Source organism: Scyliorhinus canicula, chromosome 9 (genome assembly GCF_902713615.1).
Source record: "Scyliorhinus canicula chromosome 9, sScyCan1.1, whole genome shotgun sequence".
Lineage (NCBI taxonomy): Eukaryota > Metazoa > Chordata > Chondrichthyes > Carcharhiniformes > Scyliorhinidae > Scyliorhinus > Scyliorhinus canicula.
Window position 1 is genome coordinate 119,468,560 of NC_052154.1, and position 20,977 is coordinate 119,489,536.

A 20,977-nucleotide genomic window follows, 5' to 3' on the forward strand; every position below is an offset into this window, starting at 1 on the left:
CTATGGACACGGAGACAAGGCTGGCCGCCTATTGGCTCATCAGCTGAGAAAGCAGGCAGCCACGAGAGAAAGAGCGCAGGTTAAGGATCGCAGAGTCAGACTGGTAACAGAGCCAAGGAGGTCATCGGGCATTTGAGACCTTCTACCGGGGACAGGCCACAATCTCACTGATACCCAAAAAAGATAAAGACCTGACGGAATGTGGATCATACAGACCCATTTCACTGCTGAACGAGGATACGAAAATACTCGCAAAGGTTCTGGCCAAAAGGCTAGAGGGCTGCAAACCAGAGGTGGTTGCAGAGGACCAAACGAGCTTTGTCAAGGGTAGGCAGCTCACAGCGAGCATCAGGTAGCTGCTGAACGTAATAATGACCCCCTCTGGGGAGAGAACACCAGAGGTGATCGTCTCCCTGGACGTAGAAAAGGCATTCGACAAAGTCGAATGGAAATACCTCCTCGAGGTACTGGAACGGTTTTGGCTCGAGCGGGGTTCACTGCCTGGGTGAGGCTCCTGTACAACGCTCCCAATGCGAGTGTCCAAACTAACACTACCAGCTCTGGATACTTCCAGCTGCAGAGAGGAACAAGACAGGGCTGCCCCCTGGCCCACTCTTGATCGTGCTAGCGATTGAACCCCTGGCGATAGCTCTGCAGGACGCAAAAAGCTGGAAGAGAATCCGGAGAGGAGAAAAGAGCAGAGACTAAATCTATGCAGCTGACTTGCTTCTCTATGTCTCAAAGCCACAGGAGGGACTGAAGGCAATACTGCAAATACTGAAAGAGTTTGCAACCTTCTCGGGCTACAAACTTAACCTGGGCAAAAGCGAGGCATTCCCAGTGAACCCAAAAGTGGGAGGGACAGAGCTGAAGGGCCTCCCATTTAATACAGCCCAGAACAGATTCCGCTACCGGGGGATCCAGATAGCCAGAGACTGGACATAGATCCACAAGTGGAACCTGACCAGCCTGGTGGAGGAAGTAAGAAGAGACCTTGAAAGGTGGGGCTTACTCCCACTCTCTCTGGCAGGGAGAGTGCAGACGATCAAGATGAACGTACTGCTAAGGTTCCTCTTCCTGTTTAGATCCATTCCAATCTTCATCCCCAAGGCCTTTTTCCAAAATGTAGAGTTTAATCATGGCATTTGTGTGGGGAGGGCAAGAACCCGAGAATTCCCAAACCGACACTGCAAAGCAGAAAAGTCAGAGGGGGCCTGGCTCTGCTGAACCTACAATACTACCACTGGGCAGCAACGGCGGAAAAAGTGGGGGGATGGGGAAACCTCAAGAAAAGAGCAATGGTGCTGAAACCAATGGGGGTGGGGGAGAAGGAAGGGGGGATATCATAGACCGACCCAGAGGGCAACAAGGTGGACATACAGTTGGTTAAATGAAGGACAAAACAAATCTCTCTGTAAAATAAAGCAAATTAGCGCGAGCAAGAAAAATGTAAAGTATATAAGCAACAATTGTTTATAAATAGGAGAAAAGCCAATAAAAAGATTTCCAAAAAAAAGTTGTTCACTATCAAATATCTAGCCTTGGAAATCCCTCAAAAGTTGCTCTGACTCAGACTACCTCAACAACGGCTCAGTTTCTCAAACTCATCTCCTGAGAGGGTTTCAATCTCATTTCCCAAGATGACCTTCCCCCCAGATTCCTGAGTCTGCACTCCAATACCTAACTACTGGCACAATCCCAGATCTTTGGCCACGCCAAGGGCTACCTTTGCCCCAACAACCTGCAGCATGATATCCCCAACTTTCCACTGCCTTCTCAGCTCTCCATGGCTTTGCTCGAGCCCTCACTACTTGGACCCTTATAACCCAGCTCCTCAGAGCACTTTAACTGTTGGAACTTCTACAGTCCTGATGAGTTGACTGAGACCTCTCTCTGGGTTCCTTCTCTCATGTGGGACTTCCTCTGAGCCACAACTGCATGGAGCTTTCTCTGAACCCTCTTTAGAAATGCGGAACCAGCCATCTATTCAACTCCTCAGGACTTCTCCTGGGCCCCCAGCTGCTCAGGAACTCCAACCACAGCGCCTCTGCTGCATCAAATGTCGTCCCTTGTTCCTGACTCTCTCCCTGACTGACCCTTGAACTAACGTGGAGTGCCTATCAAAACACTCCAACAGGGTCCCGCCCTTGTTACTGGACAGGATCAAATGTAACAAGTATTGGAACATCCTGTGCCCTCTATGTTACAATCACCACAGCTTACAAAGCACTCAGGGACAAAAAAAAATATTTAATGACAAGTGTTTTCCAGATTGCCCCTGTACTGCCAAACAATTATTTAGAAGTGCCAAGGTTGCAATAATATAGGTCAACTTGGTAGTCAATTTGCACACATGGTCCCAGAAGTAGCAATGCGAAAAAGGAGTTATCTGATTTAAGTATTGGTTGAGGAATAAAAGTTGGTCAGGGCATTGAAACAACTTCACTGCTCTTCTTCAAAAGTACAAGGGGATCTTCTGTATGTGTTTGACAGGGCGATTTAACATCTCATCTGACAACTGCAGCACTGACAGTGCCAACCCTCCCTTGGTCGTACAATGAAGGTCAAGCATAGATTCTATGTTTGAATCTCCGCAGAGAGGTGAAAGACATAATTGCAAACGTGAGACCAACAATGCACAAGTACAAGCAAAAGCAGACAGGAATCGAAGGCAAGCATGACAAACTGGACTGTTTAGGAAACTGTTCAGTGCAGGTTTTATTGGAGCGGGATGATCTGATTAACAAGAAAAGTAAACAACTCAATATGGTGGATGAGGGATGGGGGATACCTTGAACCACATTGAACAAGGCAGAATGCATGCAGAAAATGGAAAGTATATAAAAAAAATGGAAAGTATAAACTGGATACTGAAACTTTAAAAGATCTTTGGAAAATAAACAATGGGAATTTTTATAAAACAAACTTAGCAGGTGGGTATGGAGTGGGTACGGGTCAGATTCCTGTTTTGCTCTGAGGCTGATTTCACCTTCAATTGAAGTCAATAGAAAGTAATATTGGATGAGATATAAAACTGGAGTTATACCCCATCCCTTGGTTGACAGCTCAGTGTAAATTACCCCTTAGGAAACCTTTCTCATGGATGTCCCATATTGAAAAACACAACACATGTGTCAAGGCTGTGAACCATGTTGTACATCAAATTGTTTTCACAAATATCTCTTGAATATTCAGGTGCCTAATCCAAGTTTAACTGGAGGCACCTCTCGCCTATGTGATGGGTAGGAAAATCATATTCTGTTATTGTGCATGGGTGCAGTGCTCTATTTTTAAAGCAAGTGGGATAAAATGATGGGTGGGATCTTCTGGTCCCGGCAAAGGGATATGCAGGTCCCCCCTACTTGGCAGGACGAGCGAGCCATGCAAAACACTGCAGACATGGGTGGGACCTGCATATCCCTGTCCTTTTTTTTTCACACACACATCTGTAATGACTTCATGGAAAACTAACTTCTTGACTGACACAGAGCTTCAAGACAGCTGATGGAGCATCCTGAGGTCCCATCTATTTTCAGGCCGTATCAGCTTTTCAAGGCCATGTTAGCGTTTTAATGCCCTGAGTCACCTTTTGCTGCCTTTCCAGCTTGCCATCCCGGGAATATGTCATGGGGATAACAGCACATGTATGATATGTTACTCAATCAGGGTTGATTCATTTCCAGGGTGGTGTAAGCATGCAGAGAGCAAAATCACAGGAGCATCCCATCATTTCAGTGTGCTTTGCATTTTCACTTATTAATTATAAATAAATTGAAGGAGGATTAAAAAAAGGTCTTTGAATTGGGTGGGTTTTATGAGGCCATAAAGGAATTCATACCAAGTAATTCAAAGAAACTTAGTTTATTTACAATAATTATTTCATACATCACACGATTGATTCCAAATGGGCCTGCCTTGCCTGGCTAGCTTTATACACCATGTAACTAGACATTGTTCAGAGGTCCCCTGCCCCCTTCCTGGGGAGCACATATTCTACAAGGTTCACGGGGAAGTTAGTTGTTTCCACCTCATGAGGTACATGTGGATTATAACAGTGGGGCGGGCGGGGAGGGGGGGGGGGATGTGATGAAACTCTCAGGAATATGTCCAACCAGGGTTGGCTGTCCTGTGTTGACGGCTCACTTCATCCATAGAAGGCCCATTGTTCAATTATATAAATATTTGAAAAAATATATATTTTATTCAAATGCTGGCAAAAAACATCCTCCAACAAAACACAGTACATACGGTTTGTAAAATCTTTCCCCCTTTTAATTCCCAACCCCCCACCCTCCTCATCTCTCCCCCCCCCCCCCCTTCCCCACAACAAACAAATCCTCAAACATGGACAGAAACAGCCATCGCCCTACTACAAACGCCTGCTCCGATCCCCGAGGGCAAACTAAATTTTGTCCAACCTGAGGAACTCATATAAGGGGCGGGATTCTCCCCTACCCGGCGGGGCGGGGGCTCCCGGCGTAGTGGAGTGGCGCCAACCACTCCGGCGTTGGGCCTCCCCAAAGGTGCGGAATTCTCCTCACCTTTGGGGGCTAGGCCCGCGCCGGAGTGGTTGGCACCATGCCAACTGCCGCCAAAACGGGCACCAACGGCTTTTGACGCCCGCCGCCGGGGCTGGCCGAAAGGCCTTCGTCGGTTCGCGCATGCACCAGTGGTGACGTCAGCGCGCGCTGGGGGATTCCCTTCCGCGTCCGCCATGGTGTAGGCCGTGGCGGCGGCGGAAGAGAAAGAGCGCCCCCACGGCACTGGCCCGCCCGCCGATTGGTGGGCCCCGATCGCGGGCCTGGCCACCCCCCGGGGTCTGATTGCCCCGCGCCCCCCCCAGGACCCCGGGGGCCCGCTTGCGCCGCTGATCCCGCCGCCACCAGAGGTGGTTCAAACCTCGGCGGCGGGAGAGGCCTCCCAGCGGCGGGACTTCGGCCCATCGCGGGCCGGAGAATAACGGCAGCACAGAAACCCGTAGCCTCCCGCCGGCCCCCGCCATTCTCCGAGGTGGGCGGCGGGATTGGCGGCACGCCGACTTTTTGCGGGTGGGAGAATTCTGGACATGGCGGGGGCGGGAATTTTGGCGGCCCCGGGCGCCCAAGATCCCCAACCACGCCGCGACCTCTGGTGGTGTTACCCACATCCAATTTAAGAGGATCTGTCGCTGAGCAATCAGAGAGTTGCAGGCCACAACATCGGCCCCCTTCCCCTCCTGCCCCCCCGGCCTTCCCCAAAAACCGTCACCATGGGGCCCGGTATAAGCTTCACCCCCACATTCCCCGACATAATCTCGAATACCATCTCCCAGAAGCTGTCTAATTTTGTACACCCCAAAAACATGTGGGAACAGTTCGCCAGTCCCCTCCCACATCTCTCGCACACATCCGCCACTCCTAAAAAGAACCCACTCTCCTGTCCTGAGTCATATGGGCCCTAAGCACTGTATATATTGAACTGTATAAGGCTCATCCTTGTGCAGGAGGAGGTTGAGTTGACCCAGCGCCTTACTTCATTCCAAACTCCCCATCCCATCTCCATGCTAACTGCTCCTTCCACTTCTGCTTCATCCCTTTCACTGAGGCCCCTTCCTTCTCTCTCAACCACCCATATAACACCAATCGTTCCATCCCCTCACACATCCGGAGCAACAACGTGTCCAGCAGCACGTAATCCTGGAAAAAAGGGCAGTTCCTTCCCCGCAAAATCCCGCACCTGCCAATACCTAAACTCACTCCCCCTTGGTAACTCAAACTTCTCCCGCAACTTCTCCAAACTTGCAAACATAGCCTCCACAAATAGGCCTCTAACTTGCACTATCCCTTCCTCCCACCACTTTCTATACATCCCATCCATCCCCCTGGCACAAACCTATGGTTCCTACAGAGTGGGGCCAACACCGACATGTGCCCTAGTTTAAAGTGCCTCCTCAGCTGGTTCCAGATTCTAATTGAGGATTCTGCCACCGGGCCACTCATAAACTTTCCCAGGGCGAACAGCAACAAAGCCATCACTAGGGCCATCAGACTCATCCCCTTACACGAGTCCTTCTCCAGCCAGACCCAATCTGATGCCCCTCCTTGTTGCATCTTTTTCGGCATTTGCTGCCCGTTAGTAATGCAGTAAATTCGGGAGTGCCAGCCAAGCACTCCATCTCCGCCTTTGCAACAGGGCCCTATTAACCCTTGGCGCCCTGCGCGCCCAAACAAACTCCGATATCAGCCTGTCCACCCTAATGGAAAAAGGCCTTTGGGAGAAAGATTGGAAGGGATTGGAAGATATACAAAAATCTTGGCAGTACATTCATTTTTGAAAACCGTACCCTCCTTGTCAGAGTCAAGTGCAGGGCATCCCACCTTTGAAAGTCCCTTCCATCCTCTTCTACCAAGCCCATCAGGTTTCACTTGTGCACAGTGGCCCAGTCGTGCATCACCTGAATTTCCAAATACCGGAATCTGACCCCGTCACCTTAAACCGCAGAGCCCCTAAATTCACCCACCATGCCGAAGAATTTACCGGAAAGACCTCACTTTTACCAGCGTTCAACTTATATCTGGAAAAGGGCCCAAATTTCCCAACAGATCCATAATCCTGGCCATACTTTTCAGTGGGTTCGCCACAAACAACAAGTGGTCGGCATACAACAACACTCTGTGTTCCCTACCGCCCCTCACAATCCCCAGTCACTCCATGGAGGCACGCAAAGCCATCACCAGGGGCTCAATCATTAGCACGAATAGCAATGGTGAAAGTGGAAACCCCATCTCGCCCCCCTCTATGCAACCCAAAAATCTCAAATTCATCTCATTTGTCCTCACGCTTGCCATGGGGGACACATAAACTAGCCACACCCATGTCACAAATTTCAGCCCAAAACCAAACCTCCCAAGAATCTCAAACAGATATGGCCACCCTTCTCGGTCAAAGGCCTTCTCCACGTCCATTGACACAACCACCTCTGGCTGCAGCAGCTGAAGCCAACGCAGAATTGCAGAGCAAACACTTATAGCTAAGTTCCGCACGCATGAGTGCGGCCTCAACAGGGATCTTGGATTCATGTCGCATTGCATCCACCGCCCACCATCTGGCCTGGACTTGCAAAATCCTACCAACTGTTCTGGCTTGAGACAATTCACACCTCTTTAACCTGTGATTATCCCTCTCCCTGGATCTGTAATGATTTGATTACCTGCAAATGCCTGCATTCCAAGCATTGTCCAGCATCTCTGACTTTGTCTATATAAATGTTTCTGGAACATACCTCGCCATTCACCTGAGGAAGGAGCCACGCTCCGAAAGCTCGTGTTTGAAACAAACCTGTTGGACTTTAACTTGGTGTTGTAAGACTTCTTACTGTCCAGCAGTGAGAAGGTCATCACCACGTTAACAACCTCCTGATATTACCGGAGAGCTACCTCCCCTTCACGAACCCTGTTTGATCCTTGGAGACCAGCTCCGGCACATGCTTGCTCCATTATATATAACCGCCCATTGCTACACCATTCCATGTGGAGCCAACTGCACTATGACGGCTCACATGAACATTAACGATAACATGAGGCTGCTCTTTCACATTGTACTGATGATCTGCTACACGCCAATGAAAATAAATCCATTGCCACATCATATTACATTGCACTGCAAGTAACCTTTGTGTTATTGAGGCACTCTCAATTACGATGCGAGAGCGAGGTCGGTAATCAAAGGCTTTAATATACAGAGAACAGGACAGCATTCGAGAGAAGTGTGCTGGCCACATGGAGCCTTATCCTATATACTGTTTCCTGGAGGCATAGCCAGAGGCGGAGTCCCCCAGGGTTCCAAGCCTCTTAAAGGGGCAAGGTATTAAAGGTAAATACCGTTCATCACATTCACCCCCTGTTTTAAAAAACACATAGTCCGTCGGGGGTGAAGTGTTTTAAATTATAAGTTCAGTCTTTGTGGCGGTCTGATCGTCCGTGCTGACTTTCGCCGCTCTGGTGGTGGCGCCGTGGATGTGGTTGGTTCCGATGGTGGTGTATCCGGGAGCACGGTTGACTGAGCCTTTGCCCGCCTTGGAGGGGGGGGGGGTATCTGGGGTGATTAGGGTGGTTGGTGCCGGCGCCGGCTGGGGGGCAGGGGGCGCTATGGGGGGGGCGCTGTCGGAGTCGGCGGTCGGTGCGGGGCAGGGAGCGTCGGAAGAAGGGGGGGGGGGTCGGTGGGGAAAACATCGGGGTCGGTGGGAGAGTTGGTGGGGTCGGTGGGAGAGCCAGCGGGTGCCAGGTCTCGCAGAGAGACAGTATCCTGCCTGCCGTCAGGGTGCTCGACGTAGGCATATTGAGGGTTTGCTGGCAGCAGGTGGACCCTCTCGACTATTGGATCCGTTTTATGGCTCCTCACGTGCCTCCGGAGTAGGACTGGACCAGGAGTCGTCAGCCAGAGTGGAAGTGAGACCCCAGAGGTGGACTTCCTGGGGAAGACAAACAAACGATTGTGAGGGGTCTCATTCGTGGCTGTACAGAGGAGCGACCTAATGGAGTGCAGGGCATCGGGTAGGACCTCCTGCCAGCGGGCGATAGGGAGACTCCTTGACCGTAGGGCTAGGAGGACAGCCTTCCAAACTGTCGCATTCTCCCTCTCCACTTGCCCGTTTCCCCGCGGGTTATAGCTCGTCGTTCTGCTCGAGGCGATGCCCTTGCTGAGCAGGTACCGACGCAGCTCATCACTCATGAACGATGTATCCCGGTCGCTGTGGATATAAGCGGGGAAACCAAACAGTGTGAAGATGCTGCGCAGTGCCTTGATCACGGAGGCCGAGGTCGTATCGGGGCAGGGGATAGCAAAAGGGAAGCGGGAGAATTCGTCGATGACGGTGAGGAACTAGATGTTGCAGTTGGTGGACGGGAGAGGCCCTTTGAAGTCCACGCTTAGTCGCTCAAAGGGCCCAGAGGCCTTAATCAGACGGGCCTTGTCTGGTCGATAGAATTGCGATTTGCATTCCGCACAGATCTGACATGCCTTAGTCATGGCCTTGACCTCCCCTGTGGAGTAGGGTAGGTTGTGGGACTTGATGAAGTGGGCAAACCAGGTGACCCCCGGGTAGCAGAGGTCATCGTGGATGGATCTCAGGCGGTTCAATTGCGCGTTGGCGCACGTGCCGTGAGACAGGGCATCTGGGGACTCGTTGAGCTTCCCCGGGCGATATTTAATATCGTACGTATAGGTGGAGAGCTCTATTCTCCACCTCAGAATTTATTTGTCGTTCTTTATTTTGCCCCGTTGTGTGTTATCGAACATAAAGGCGACCGACCGTTGGCCGGTGACTAGGGTGAACCTCCTACCGGCTAGGTAGTGCCTCCAGTGTCGCATGGCCCCCACAATGGCTTGTGCCTCCTTCTCGACTGCAGAGTGTCGAATTTCCGAGGCGTTGAGAGTTCGGGAGAAGAACGCTACTGGTCTGCCCGCCTGGTTGAGGGTAGCAGCCAGGGCGATGTCTGATGCGTCGCTTTCTACTTGAAAGGGAATGGCTTCGTCCACCGCGTGCATGACGGCCTTGATAATGCCGGCCTTAATACGGTCGAAAGCCGACTGGGCCTCATCCGTCAGGGGAAAAACCGTGGTCTTAATGAGTAGCCGGGCTTTGTCCGCATATCTGGGGACCCACTGGGCGTAATAGGAGAAAAGCCCCAAGCACCGTTTGAGTGCCTTGAGGCTACGGGGAAGGGGGAGTTCCTTAAGGGGACGCATGCGGTCGGGGTCCGGACCTTGGGTACTGTACCGGCGACGCTTGGTGGCGACGGGCTTACAGTCGGGAGTGAGGTTCGCGAAGAGGCCGGGTGGCGAAACTTTGAGTGTCGCCAGGCTGCATACCGTGAGTGGGGGCAGGGATCCACCGAACTTCAGTGTCAGGCTCCGGTGACTGCACTGAAAGTCCAGACCGAGCAGCAGGGGGGCGCAGAGTTGAGGAAAGATGTAAAGTTTAAAACAGGAGTATTTAGCGCCTTGAATTGCGAGGTCAGCAACACAATACCCCGTGATTTGAACCAAATGGGACCCTGAGGCGAGGGCGATAGTTTAGGAGGTGGGGTGGGTGCGCAGGGAGCAGCGCCTTACTATGTCTGGATGGATGGAGCACGGATAGGCAGGGAGTGTCATGGCCATTGATTCGCACCCGCATCATTGAGTTTCGCAGGTGTTTCGGCCGCGATTGATCGAGTGTGATCGCTCCTAGTTGCGGGCCGTCAAGAGTCGAACTCACAAAATGGCCGCCAGGAGTCACAAGATGTCCGCCGCCGCCAGTCGAATGTGTCGGGTTTCGAAGATGGCCACCGCCAAGATGGCCGCTCCCATGACTCGCATGAGGTCGATGACGCGTCGGAAGTGGGCGTGCCCGGCCGCAGCGCGGCCGCGTTGCGGGGTCTGTGAGACCGGGAGCTTGAGGGTTTTGTTTGTGGCCTTTGGGCCCAGCCAGGCAGACTTTCGCGAAGTGCCCTTTCTTCCCGCAGTCGTTGCAGATCGCGGATCAGGCCGGGCAACGCTGACGTGGGTGCTGGCCTTGCCCACAGAAATAGCATGGGGAATCCCTGGAGTGAGTGGATCGTTGCGTGGCACAGGCCTGTAGCGTGGCCGAGTCTGGAGGGGATCGAGAGGGGTTCGCAAGGTCCGCGGAGTACGTACAGAGGTTACGGTGGGTCGTTTCAAGAGAAGAGGCGAGCGTTACCATGCTCTGGAGATCCTTTGCCCCGTCTTCTAGGAGCCGCTGCAGGATGTACGAGGACCTGATGCCGGACACAGGGGCGTCGCGAATATGTAAGTTCCCGTGTTCTTCTGCCGTCACTGCTTTGTGGTCGCAGTTCCTCGCGAGCGCATTGAGTCTTTCCACGAACTCGTCCAGCGTTTCCCCGGAACGCTGGCTGCAGGTTGAGAGCAAATGTCTGGCTTGTACCTCGTTAGTAGGTTTTATGAAGCATTTCTTCAATATTTCGACCGCCCCCTCATAGGTCGTAGAGGTTTCGATCACGGCGGAGAGTCTGTGGCCCACCCGGCCATGTAGTAAGCGCAGCTTGCGAATGCTGTCGACATCAGTCGTTGAGGAGTCCAGATAGTCCTCAAAACACCGGAGCCAATATTTAAAAATTTCCGAGGCTTCCGGCGACCTGGCGTCCAGGTTGAGCTTCTCCGGTTTTAGAGCGCTGTCCATCTTGACGTGTCTGTATATTAAATTGAGGCACTCTCAATTACGACACGAGAGCGAGGTCGGTAATCAAAGGCTTTAATATACAGAGAACAGGACAGCATTCGAGAGAAGTGTGCTCGCCACATGGAGCCTTATCCTGTATACTGTTTCCTGGGGGCGTAGCCAGAGGCGGAGTCCCCCAGGGTTCCATGCCTCTTAAAGGGGCCAGGTATTAAAGGTAAATACCGTTCATCACAGTTATCCCACTACATCATCCATTTATTACATTTGAATTCCTGTACAGTGACAAAAATGGAGATTGTACGCAGTAAGAATGATTGCGTTTTTGGTACATTAAGAGTTAGACAATGACGTTGTCACGGGACAAAACAAAGGGTAACCCTACTAACTGAAAAAGGAAACTCTCCAGACAAGTATTTGCCAATACCCTGAGTCTCTGAATAGGTTACACATGCAAAACCTAAAGGAGGAAGTTAAAAAAACACTTGAAATTTATCTTCCGATCTTTTCAATGGACAAGGAAGTAGTTGCAGAGAGCGAAGAAAACATTACAAGTGTTCCATGTGTACCAGCAAAATCACAATCAGAAGATTTATGTGGAGGATTTAGCATCTAAACCAAGGAGACACATTAACCTAGTACCAGAATCTGGGAGTGTGACTCACACAAGGTCAACCCTTACAGACCTCTCCACCACACTGTGCGTGCTTAGATTTATATTTTAGTTTAATTTATTAAAAAACTCTGCCATGTTCCCAGAGCTGATGGGCTGGCTTCAAGCACAGGTACAAAGGGCAGTGAGCCTGCTGAGGTATAGAAGTGAATTGAGACGGTTCCTGCACCATGGCGGGAGTCCTTCTGATTACCAAGACCAGGGAGAGACAGAGTGAGCAAGTGACAATTGAGCAGCCGGTGAGAGAAGTGACACAGGAGACAGGGAGAAACAGAGAGAGAGATGGGAAGAGGGAGCAAGGGAGAAGCATGGCATGTGTGTGTGTGTGTATGAGAGCAAGAGAGATCAAAAGAACAAATGAGTGGGATCATAGGAAGGAAACAAGGTGAGCTTGAGGGCAGAAAGCCAGGTCCAAGTTTCCTTTATATTCTCGGTTTTGCAACTCCAATGATTGAGAATGATGCTTTAAAATAAAGTGTCAACAAAGGGCATGGTCTAGACCTATCACTTACCAACAAAGTCAGCTGTGACAAGATTTCTGCTGTTTTTTACAATTATCTAATAATATTATTTTCCAGCACTGCTTCAGAAACAATTACATACTTTGTTCAGAAATACTGACACATTGTGCAATTACGTCCTCATGTAGTTTATGCACCTTCAAACATACAGCGCTTCCTAGAATTGATTAGTGAACAATTGCACAGATGTGTGCAGGGACTATAGGGCTCCTGACTGAGTTTCATAGAACCAAATCTCCGTTCTCATCTGCATGCTGTTTTTTTTTACAAGCCTTCTTGATACTCTGTGCCCTGTGGTCTTTGCTGGGACTTCCCTCATTGTATACTTCCTCTGTGATCTTTCTGGGTAGCACAGAGTCACACTGTCTGTCTTTTTTCAAAAAGGGCAACATGGTGGTGGTGGTGGGCAGGGGGGGCTTCAATTTTACTTTCACTGTTATTCCTTATTTTTAATATAATTGACAAAAGGGGGCAGGTGAGGAAATTTTTTTTAATGCACTTGGATGCACTTCCTTAAATAGGACTGATTCAATAGTGACTTTCAAAAGGGATAAAAGCAAATTACTGCAGATGCTAGAATCTGAAACAAAAGCAGAAAATACTGGACAATCTTAGCAGGTCTGACAGCATCTGTGAAGAGAAAAGGGAGCTAACATTTCGAGTCTGGATGACTCTTTATCAAAGCTCTTTTCAAAAGGGAATTGGACAAATTGGACACCCCTCTCCCCCAACTCCAATCCCTGCTTCTTTCACCTCTTGCACCATTGCTCTGCAACTTGACACACCTCACTATCATCATAGAAAGGTAACAAAGCAGAAAGAGGCCATTCAGTCCATCATGTATGGGTGGCACTGTTGCTTCACAGCACCTGGGTCCCAGGGTCGATACCCGGCTTGGGTCACTATGTGTGCGGAGTCTGCATGTTCTCCCCGTGTCTGCGTGGGTTGACTCCGGGTGCTCCGGTTTCCTCCCACAAGTCCCGAAAGACGTGCTGTTAGGTTATTTGGGCATTCTGAATTCTCCCTCAGCGTACCCGAACAGGTGCTGGAGTGTGGCAACTAGGGGATTTTCACAGTTACTTCATTACAAATATAAGCCTACTTGTGACAATAGTAAAGATTATCAGGTCTGCACCAGCCAAAGGCTAGCAGTTCTTACTTCAATGTCTCACCCTGTGAATTAGCACCGTTCCCCCAGTCAGGATGGTGAAAGGTATACACATATGGCACATACCTACAAAAACACTTCAAAGTAGGGGGAAATTAGTTCATAAATACAGCAAAGACATATGTGGGAAGGTTCCACTAACTGTGGTGACCACAAAGCTTTGACATTCCGAGAAATGGCAAGAAGGACAACATTGTGATTTTCTTTGAACTGAGATTCGGCAGAGCTGGAAGTCCCCAAGTGCTTATTTAAAATCCCTAGTCTTTGAAGATCACATCTGATTAACGATAAAGTGGCAGCACACAATCATAGTGTCATAATCACAGTATCCTGACAGAAATGTATTGAAGTCTAAAGATTTTCAAACTGCAAAAATGAATGACTGATGCCTGCGTCGATTATAGGCTAGTTATCTCACTACACAGTTCACAAGATCGCAAAATACTCTCCTCGAACTGTTAACCCACACTGGTGTATTGTTGCACAAAGCTGGCTGCTCATCACCTCAGTCACCATTCTTCACGAGTAAATCTAGATGGTCAAGGCAAAATGTTACAGACTTCACCAGCAGGGCCGCCAAGGCTGTGGGCTTTGTAATTGGGTATTACCTGTAATTTTCTTTGTACGGATTTCCAATGAAAGGAAATATCATGAGGGCTATACCATTAATTATATGATAAGCTGTCAGCTATGTTTGACAAGGTTTTGATAGTGCTCTGTGCTTCTGGAAAATTCCATTCACGGTGTCAGCTATAGGGCTAATAATCTGGAACAGGAACCCTGGCTGTTGGTTGTATTTGTTTCCTTCTCTTCACCTCAGAGGGCGGAGGTTATAACATTGTCCCAAAATCCTGCCTGAAAGTCAGCTAACTGGTCAAAGGTTAAAGGTTAAGTCTAATCCTTGTCTCGTCTGTCTGGCTCAGTTTGGACCCAGGTGGTGCATTTCCTGATCAGCTGTATCCTAGCCAGGATTATAGCCTTGTAACAACTCTTACATATCCGTTATTCAGCACTGTATATTTCCTGCACTCTCGTGGCATTGCTCTGCTGTGAGTCAGAGAACATTAGATGATTGACATGTGCAGAGCCATGTTGCACCAGCTGGAGGCGGAGGAAAAGCCTTGAGCACTAACGAATATCGTACTGGCTCATGTCCAGTGTGCTACAAAGTGGTGTAAATAATTCACTTTCCCATGTAAAATTAACTTATGAAGACATTATAACAACCAACCATAGGTTTCAAGTTTCATAGTTTATCATTATGGATTGCAGAACACTTAAGTCTTTAAGGCATATTTTTGTAATTAAAGTGAGATGATCAAATTCCTCATCCAGGTGATGGCTGAGAGTGTGGGGCCACCATTCATGTTCCTCTGATCTGGCCATGAGAGAGGGCAAGAGCATAACAATGACTTTCCATTCTTTATCTCCCTTCTGCTGAGAAGCCACCTGCCAGCTACTCAGAGCCTAGTATTAAGGCCGAGATTAGGAACTCAGTAGGGGAATTGAACATGCACCCTCTATTGTCACAAAAATGCTCCACCACCTTGCTAAATGCTCCACTGAAGCAAAGTCGACGTGTGTACGTGTCAGATACATGAGAAATGCGCAGGCCCATAAAAGAACTATTTCTGTTCAGTATCAAGATATTAAGAATGCAAACAAGCCAGATGTGTACCTCATGAAGTGCAAATCGTAAAGCAGTCTTACCTTCTCTTCTACTCTATTAAGTCTCGCTCCAATTGTGTTCTTGCCCCTGTCCTGGCTCTTTTCTGAAATATACCATGAGAAGGAGAATGAGCTCATTACTTGTTGCTGTATATTTTAAACGATTTAACAGAAAGTGGCTGCGAAACATTTGGATAAATATTTTTACAACTGATAAGAATTAATTGCATCATAAGCCTTCTGTAACTGCAAAGCTCATTAAAGTATCAAATTCACATTTCAGAATTATTTTTTTCCCCACCAAATGGTCCCTGCAAACCAGATTAGCTTTCAGGCTGGAATGGGCTGTTACATCTTTAGACTTTACATCTGACTTGTAATTTTAACCCTTTCAAGAAGAATGAAGCAGGTAGGGTGCGAAAGAATCTTCTCGCCTATGAGAAATGAATCAAGTCTGCATTTTGTTTGTGCCAAGGCAAATAAGGCTAGTCTTATTATAAATGCTGTCCAAACTTGTACAAAGCAAAGCTTACAAGGATTAAAAACATGTTTGAGTGGCATCACTGAATGCTTTACGCAGCAACTTATTCTATGGCCCAATTAGCTGTAAAGGCATCAATGCTGGGGAATGATAGATTTTCCATTTTTCAACTTATGCAGCCTCAAGAAAAGGACTGAAGGGTCAAATACAGTATGAGCTGGATGTAGAGAGAAGCTTCCACTACACTTGCTGCAACATAGGAAAACCTACTGCCAACCGTTTTTTGTAGAATATTTTCAAAGCAGCTTTCCTGCAGACATTCTGAATGAAGCTGATAGTTTCTTTCCAATGAATGCTGGATTCTGCCTTGATCAGTCCTACAGACGCAAACCTAAACTGTTCATAGTTTGGGCAGGCACTCTGCTGCCCAAGGTCACCTCATGTCTTTCCCCAGATAATTCCAGTTAGATTTCACTCCTAAATTCAAACTGAAGATAGGGGTTTCTTCATTCCTCGCTATTTTTGTATCCATTTTTATCCCTCCTCTCTTACAGGTATTCACGTCCAGCTGAGGTATAATTTCACAAATGTCTTGCGTCCACCAAAATATCATCCCAGCAAGTAATCATCATGCATAGCCAAGTGTTGATAGGCTTTTCTACTGTGCAGCATTACAGTCAAGCCTGGCCACGGCCTCCTCCACTTTCCACACACTTCCTAGCACTCGCTGGATCAGTAACAGGAATATTACTGCCTGCTTTTTCTCCCTCGATTCTAGAACAAATTGCAGAACTCTAACACACCGTTCATTCAAAGTGCCTCATCTACACCCCATAGCCACCGTTTTAACACTGTCTGAAGACTTGCTTTGTCTGACGTTTCGAACCAGGACAAAAGGTCACTGCCAATCGCTTCCTCATCTCTGCATGCTTCAAACTCTTCTATAATCAGCCTGCGTTTACTGGAAGAAAGTATATTCCACCTCACTCTCCAGCTGGATCCGGACTGAAGAGGCATTAATACCCACTTTCCACACAGCAGACTCAACACAAATCTTTCCAGTTAATCTCGGAAGGTCCTATCTGGTCTTTTCACTAATTGCAACCCATTCAAAATGCTGTTGTCCATATTCCATTCTGCAATAAGTTATGCTTCCTTACCACCCTGGGTGTTTGATTCTTTACAACCTCTCTTGTCTTGGCCCTCAACTCTGGTACAATCTTCCTAAACCCCTCCATCACGAGCTTTCTCTCTTTGTTTATCAGAAGTCTCCTTTAAACCTATCTCGTAGATACTGCCTTCTGCCCTTGTTGCTAACCCTGCTCTCAACATTGAATTGTGTATTGTTATTTTCTCTCACGCTGTGAGGCACTTTAAGATGTTGTATTAAAGGGGCAGCACAGTGGCGTAGTGGTTATCACTGCTGCCTCACAGCGCCGAGGTCCCAGGTTCAATCCCAGCTCTGGGTCACTGTCCGTGTGGAGTTTGCACATTGCGTGTTTGCACGTGTTTGCGTGGGTTTCACCCCTACAACCCAAGATGTGCAGGGTAGGTGGATTGGCCACACTAAATTGCTCCTTAATTGGAAAAAATTAATTGGGCACTTGAAATTGTTAAAAACAAAACAAATCAAAAAAAAAATGATGTTGTATGATTGCTGAAAAGAAATGAGACATGAGAGGACTTCCGATGGTGGCCATGTTGTGAGTGGTCACATACAGGGCAGCTCCTGCTTGAAGGCACAAAAAAGAGCTCTTTTTACCCAATACTGGGTGAAACTTTGATGAAAAGACGTAGGTGAATTTTGGAAGAGTAGTTTCCCCCGGCAGTGGGATGTCTGCTGGTTACCAGACCCGGCAGAAAACAGTGAGAGATTTGGCTGAAAAATTGGATCATACTTGTGCTGCAGCAGCCACTGTAAAGGTACAGGAAGAGGAAGGGCTGATGCAAGCTGGAAGGCCCCAAAGGAGCAGCTGATGGTTTTTATTAAGGCGGAATTCCATCAGCAGAGGAAATAAATGCAGGAGGATCGTGCAAAGGCCACCGAATTGCAGTGGCACCCCTGAAAAGTTGTTTGGAGCGGATGGAGAAGTGTTTGGAGGTGCAGGGGTCACAGATTCGGGTGCTCGAAGGAGTGATCTTGGACCACAGCGATTGTATGGTGACTCTGGAGGCGGAGGTGGAGCTCTTTGGAGACCTTTGTAAAATGTTGAAGGCAAAGGGGAAAGAGCAGGAGACTACCTCGAGAAGGCAGAACCTGCAAATGCAGCGTGGGTTCAATTCCTGTACCAGCCTCCCTGAACAGGTGGCGGTGGAATGTGGTGACTAGGAGCTTTTCACAGTAACTTCATTGAAGCCTACTTGTGAAAATAAGCGATTATTCTTATTATTATTAGAAATGGGAAGCGGAGTTGGGAGGGGAGATCAATTGGGGAGCAAGGAGTGAGGCACTGCGTAGGGTAAACGGGACCTCCTCTTGTGCAAGGATGAGCCCGATACAGTTTAAGATGGTGCACAGGGTACATATGACTTGGGCGAGAATGAGTGGATTCTTTCAAGAGCTAGCAGATGAGTGTGAGATGTGTGGGCGGGGGCCAGCGAATCACGCGCACATGTTTTGGGGATGTGAAAAATTGGGAAGATTCTGGGCGAGAGTGTGAGTCTTAGCCAGGATAGTGGAGGAGGAGGTGGACCCGGACCCTTTGATGGAGATATTTGGGGTTTCAGAGAAGCCAAATCTCATGGAGAGGAGGAAGATCGATGTAATGACCTTCGCCTTTCTCGTAGCACAGCGGCGAATTTTCCTGGAGTGGCGGTCGGCATCGCCACCGGGAGTAGTGGTTTGGTTGGGTGACCTGTCTAACTTCCTGCGGTTCAAGAAGATAAAGTATGAGTTAAGGGGCTCTTCAGGGAGGTTTGAGGAAAGGTGGGGGTGGGGAGGGTGAAAAGGGGGAAAGATCTGTGCGGACCGTATAGTTGAATGTTGGGAAGTATGTTTCCCAGGGTGTTTATTCGCTGTAACCTGTTTTGATACGTGGTTGTAAGAAAATACATTTAAAAAAAAAGAAAAAATAGAGACATGCTATTAAAGCTTTTCATCTTGCACTCATCAGGGCAGGCCATTAGAAACTACCAACCAAGGGGACAATGATTTATACTGCATGAGAAAAGAGTACTGATTGGTTCGCAAGTGGACTCTGAAGGAGCCCTCTGGTGGAGGAGTTGCCATTGAAAAATGCAGCATGGAACAGTTAACCGCCCAGCTTTGTTCAAATTCAAACTGGGCAGATCAACAGATTGGCCAAGTCTTCAGCAGCCAATCAGCACTCTCTTCTCATGCAGTGTAAGTTGTTAGTCCCCTTCAATGCTGGTAGTTTCTTACGAGCTGTCGTGATGGAGCGGCAAGGTGGCACTGTGGTTCATACTCTGCCTCACAGCGCCAGGGACACAGGTTCAATTCCGGCCTTGGGTGACTGTGCGGATTTTGCACTTTCTCCCCGCGCCTGACTGGGTTTCCTCTGTGTGTTCCCGTTTCCTCCCACAGTCCAAAGATCTGCAAGGTTAGGTGAATTGGCCATGCTAAATTGCCCCTTTGTGTCCAAAAGGTTAGGTAGAATTACTGGGTTACGGGGCTAGTGTGGAGGCATAGGCTTAAGTAGGGTGCTCTTTCCAAAGGTCGGTGCAGACTCGATGGACTGAGTTCTGTACTGTAGGTATTCTGTGCATATAAGATGGAAAGCTTTGATAGCATGTCTCTTCTTTCAGCAATTCTCTGTGCAACCAAATTACTGAATGTTGTATTAATGTTAAAGCTGGGTTGGGGCAGGGTGTATGATTAGCTAAATGGCTGGAGTGTGGTTCAGATTGTCACCAACAGCATGGGTTCAATTCTTGTTCCGCCGCCTTATGTAGACCTAGAGCCTATACTTCACCATGCTCTTGAGAGTAAAAACATGAAGCATCAGCAGACAAAGAACCAGGGGCGGAATTCTCTGACCCTCCGCAGGGTCAGAGAATCGCCCGGGGCCGGCGTAAATCCCGCCCCCGCCGGAATTCTCCGCCACCCGAGAATCGGCGGGAGCGGGAATCGCGCCCCGCCGATCGGCGTACCCCCCCGCGGCGATTCTCCGGCCCGCGATGGGCCGAAGTCCCGCCGCTGACAGGCCAATCCCACCGACGTGGTTTCAACCACCTCTGGTTGCGGTGGGATTGGCGGCGCGAGCGGGCACCTGGGGTCCTGGGGGGGGCGCGGGGCGATCGGACCCTGGGGGGTGCCCCAATGGTGACCTGGTCCGCGATCGGCGGGCGGGCCAGTGCCGTTGGGGCACTTTTTTTCTTCCGCCGCCGCCACGGCCTCCACCACGGCGGAGGCGGAAGAGCCCCCCTACCGCGCATGCGCCGGTGGTGACGTCAGCGGCCGCTGACGCACCGGCGCATGCGCAAACTGGCAAAGGCCTTTCAGCCAGCCTGACGCCGGCCAGCCGGCGGAATTCCGCACCTTTGGGGAGGCCCGACGCCAGAGTGGTTGGCGCCACTCCACTATGCCGGGACCCCCCCGCCCCGCCGGGTAGGGGAGAATCCCGGTCCAGGGATCTACCTTGGCAGAGCACACATGAAGGATAATTATGTTAAAGGCATTATTCAAGTGAAAATTATTGTAATTGCTGTGATGTGCCCTGGCTGTGATCCACTAACCCAGGGGTGGGCAAACTTTTCCGTGCAAGGGCCACATTCAGAAATTCACAATTCACAAAGGGCCGCATAGTATATTAAGTAAAATAATTACTTCACCCGGTTATGATTCTGGGCGCCTCATATAGAACATAGAACAGTACAGCACAGAACAGGCCCTTCGGCCCTCGACGTTGTGCCGAGCAATGATCACCCTACTCAAGTCAACGTATCCACCCTATACCAGTAAGTAACCCAACAGCCCCCCCCCCCCCCATTAACCTTAAAAAAAAAATTTTTTTTAAATTTTTTTTTACATTTTTTTTTTAATGACTTGGTGGGCTGCAGAAATACCTTTGGCGGGCCGCATGCGGCCCGCGGGCCGTAGTTTGCCCACCCCTGCACTAACCCAACAGACTGGAATTTAGAACAGTACAGCACAGAACAGGCCCTTCGGCCCTCGATGTTGTGCCGAGCAATGAACACCCTACTTAAACCCACGTAACCCGTATACCCGTAACCCAACAATCCCCCCATTAACCTTACACTACGGGCAATTTAGCATGGCCAATCCACCTAACCCGCACATCTTTTGGACTGTGGGAGGAAACCGGAGCAC

The 20,977-nt window shown here is 49.2% G+C and overlaps 1 protein-coding gene across 1 annotated transcript in view; it reads right to left on the minus strand.

Annotated features, from left to right (window-relative positions):
• The window catches only part of LOC119971636 (potassium voltage-gated channel subfamily KQT member 1), an 865,896-nt gene that overhangs the window by 204,361 nt on the left and 640,558 nt on the right, over positions 1–20,977 (minus strand). The window contains exon 16 of the mRNA XM_038807461.1: positions 15,249–15,310. Coding sequence (XP_038663389.1) covers positions 15,249–15,310 — 62 coding nt within the window. The remainder of the gene's footprint in view (positions 1–15,248; positions 15,311–20,977) is intronic.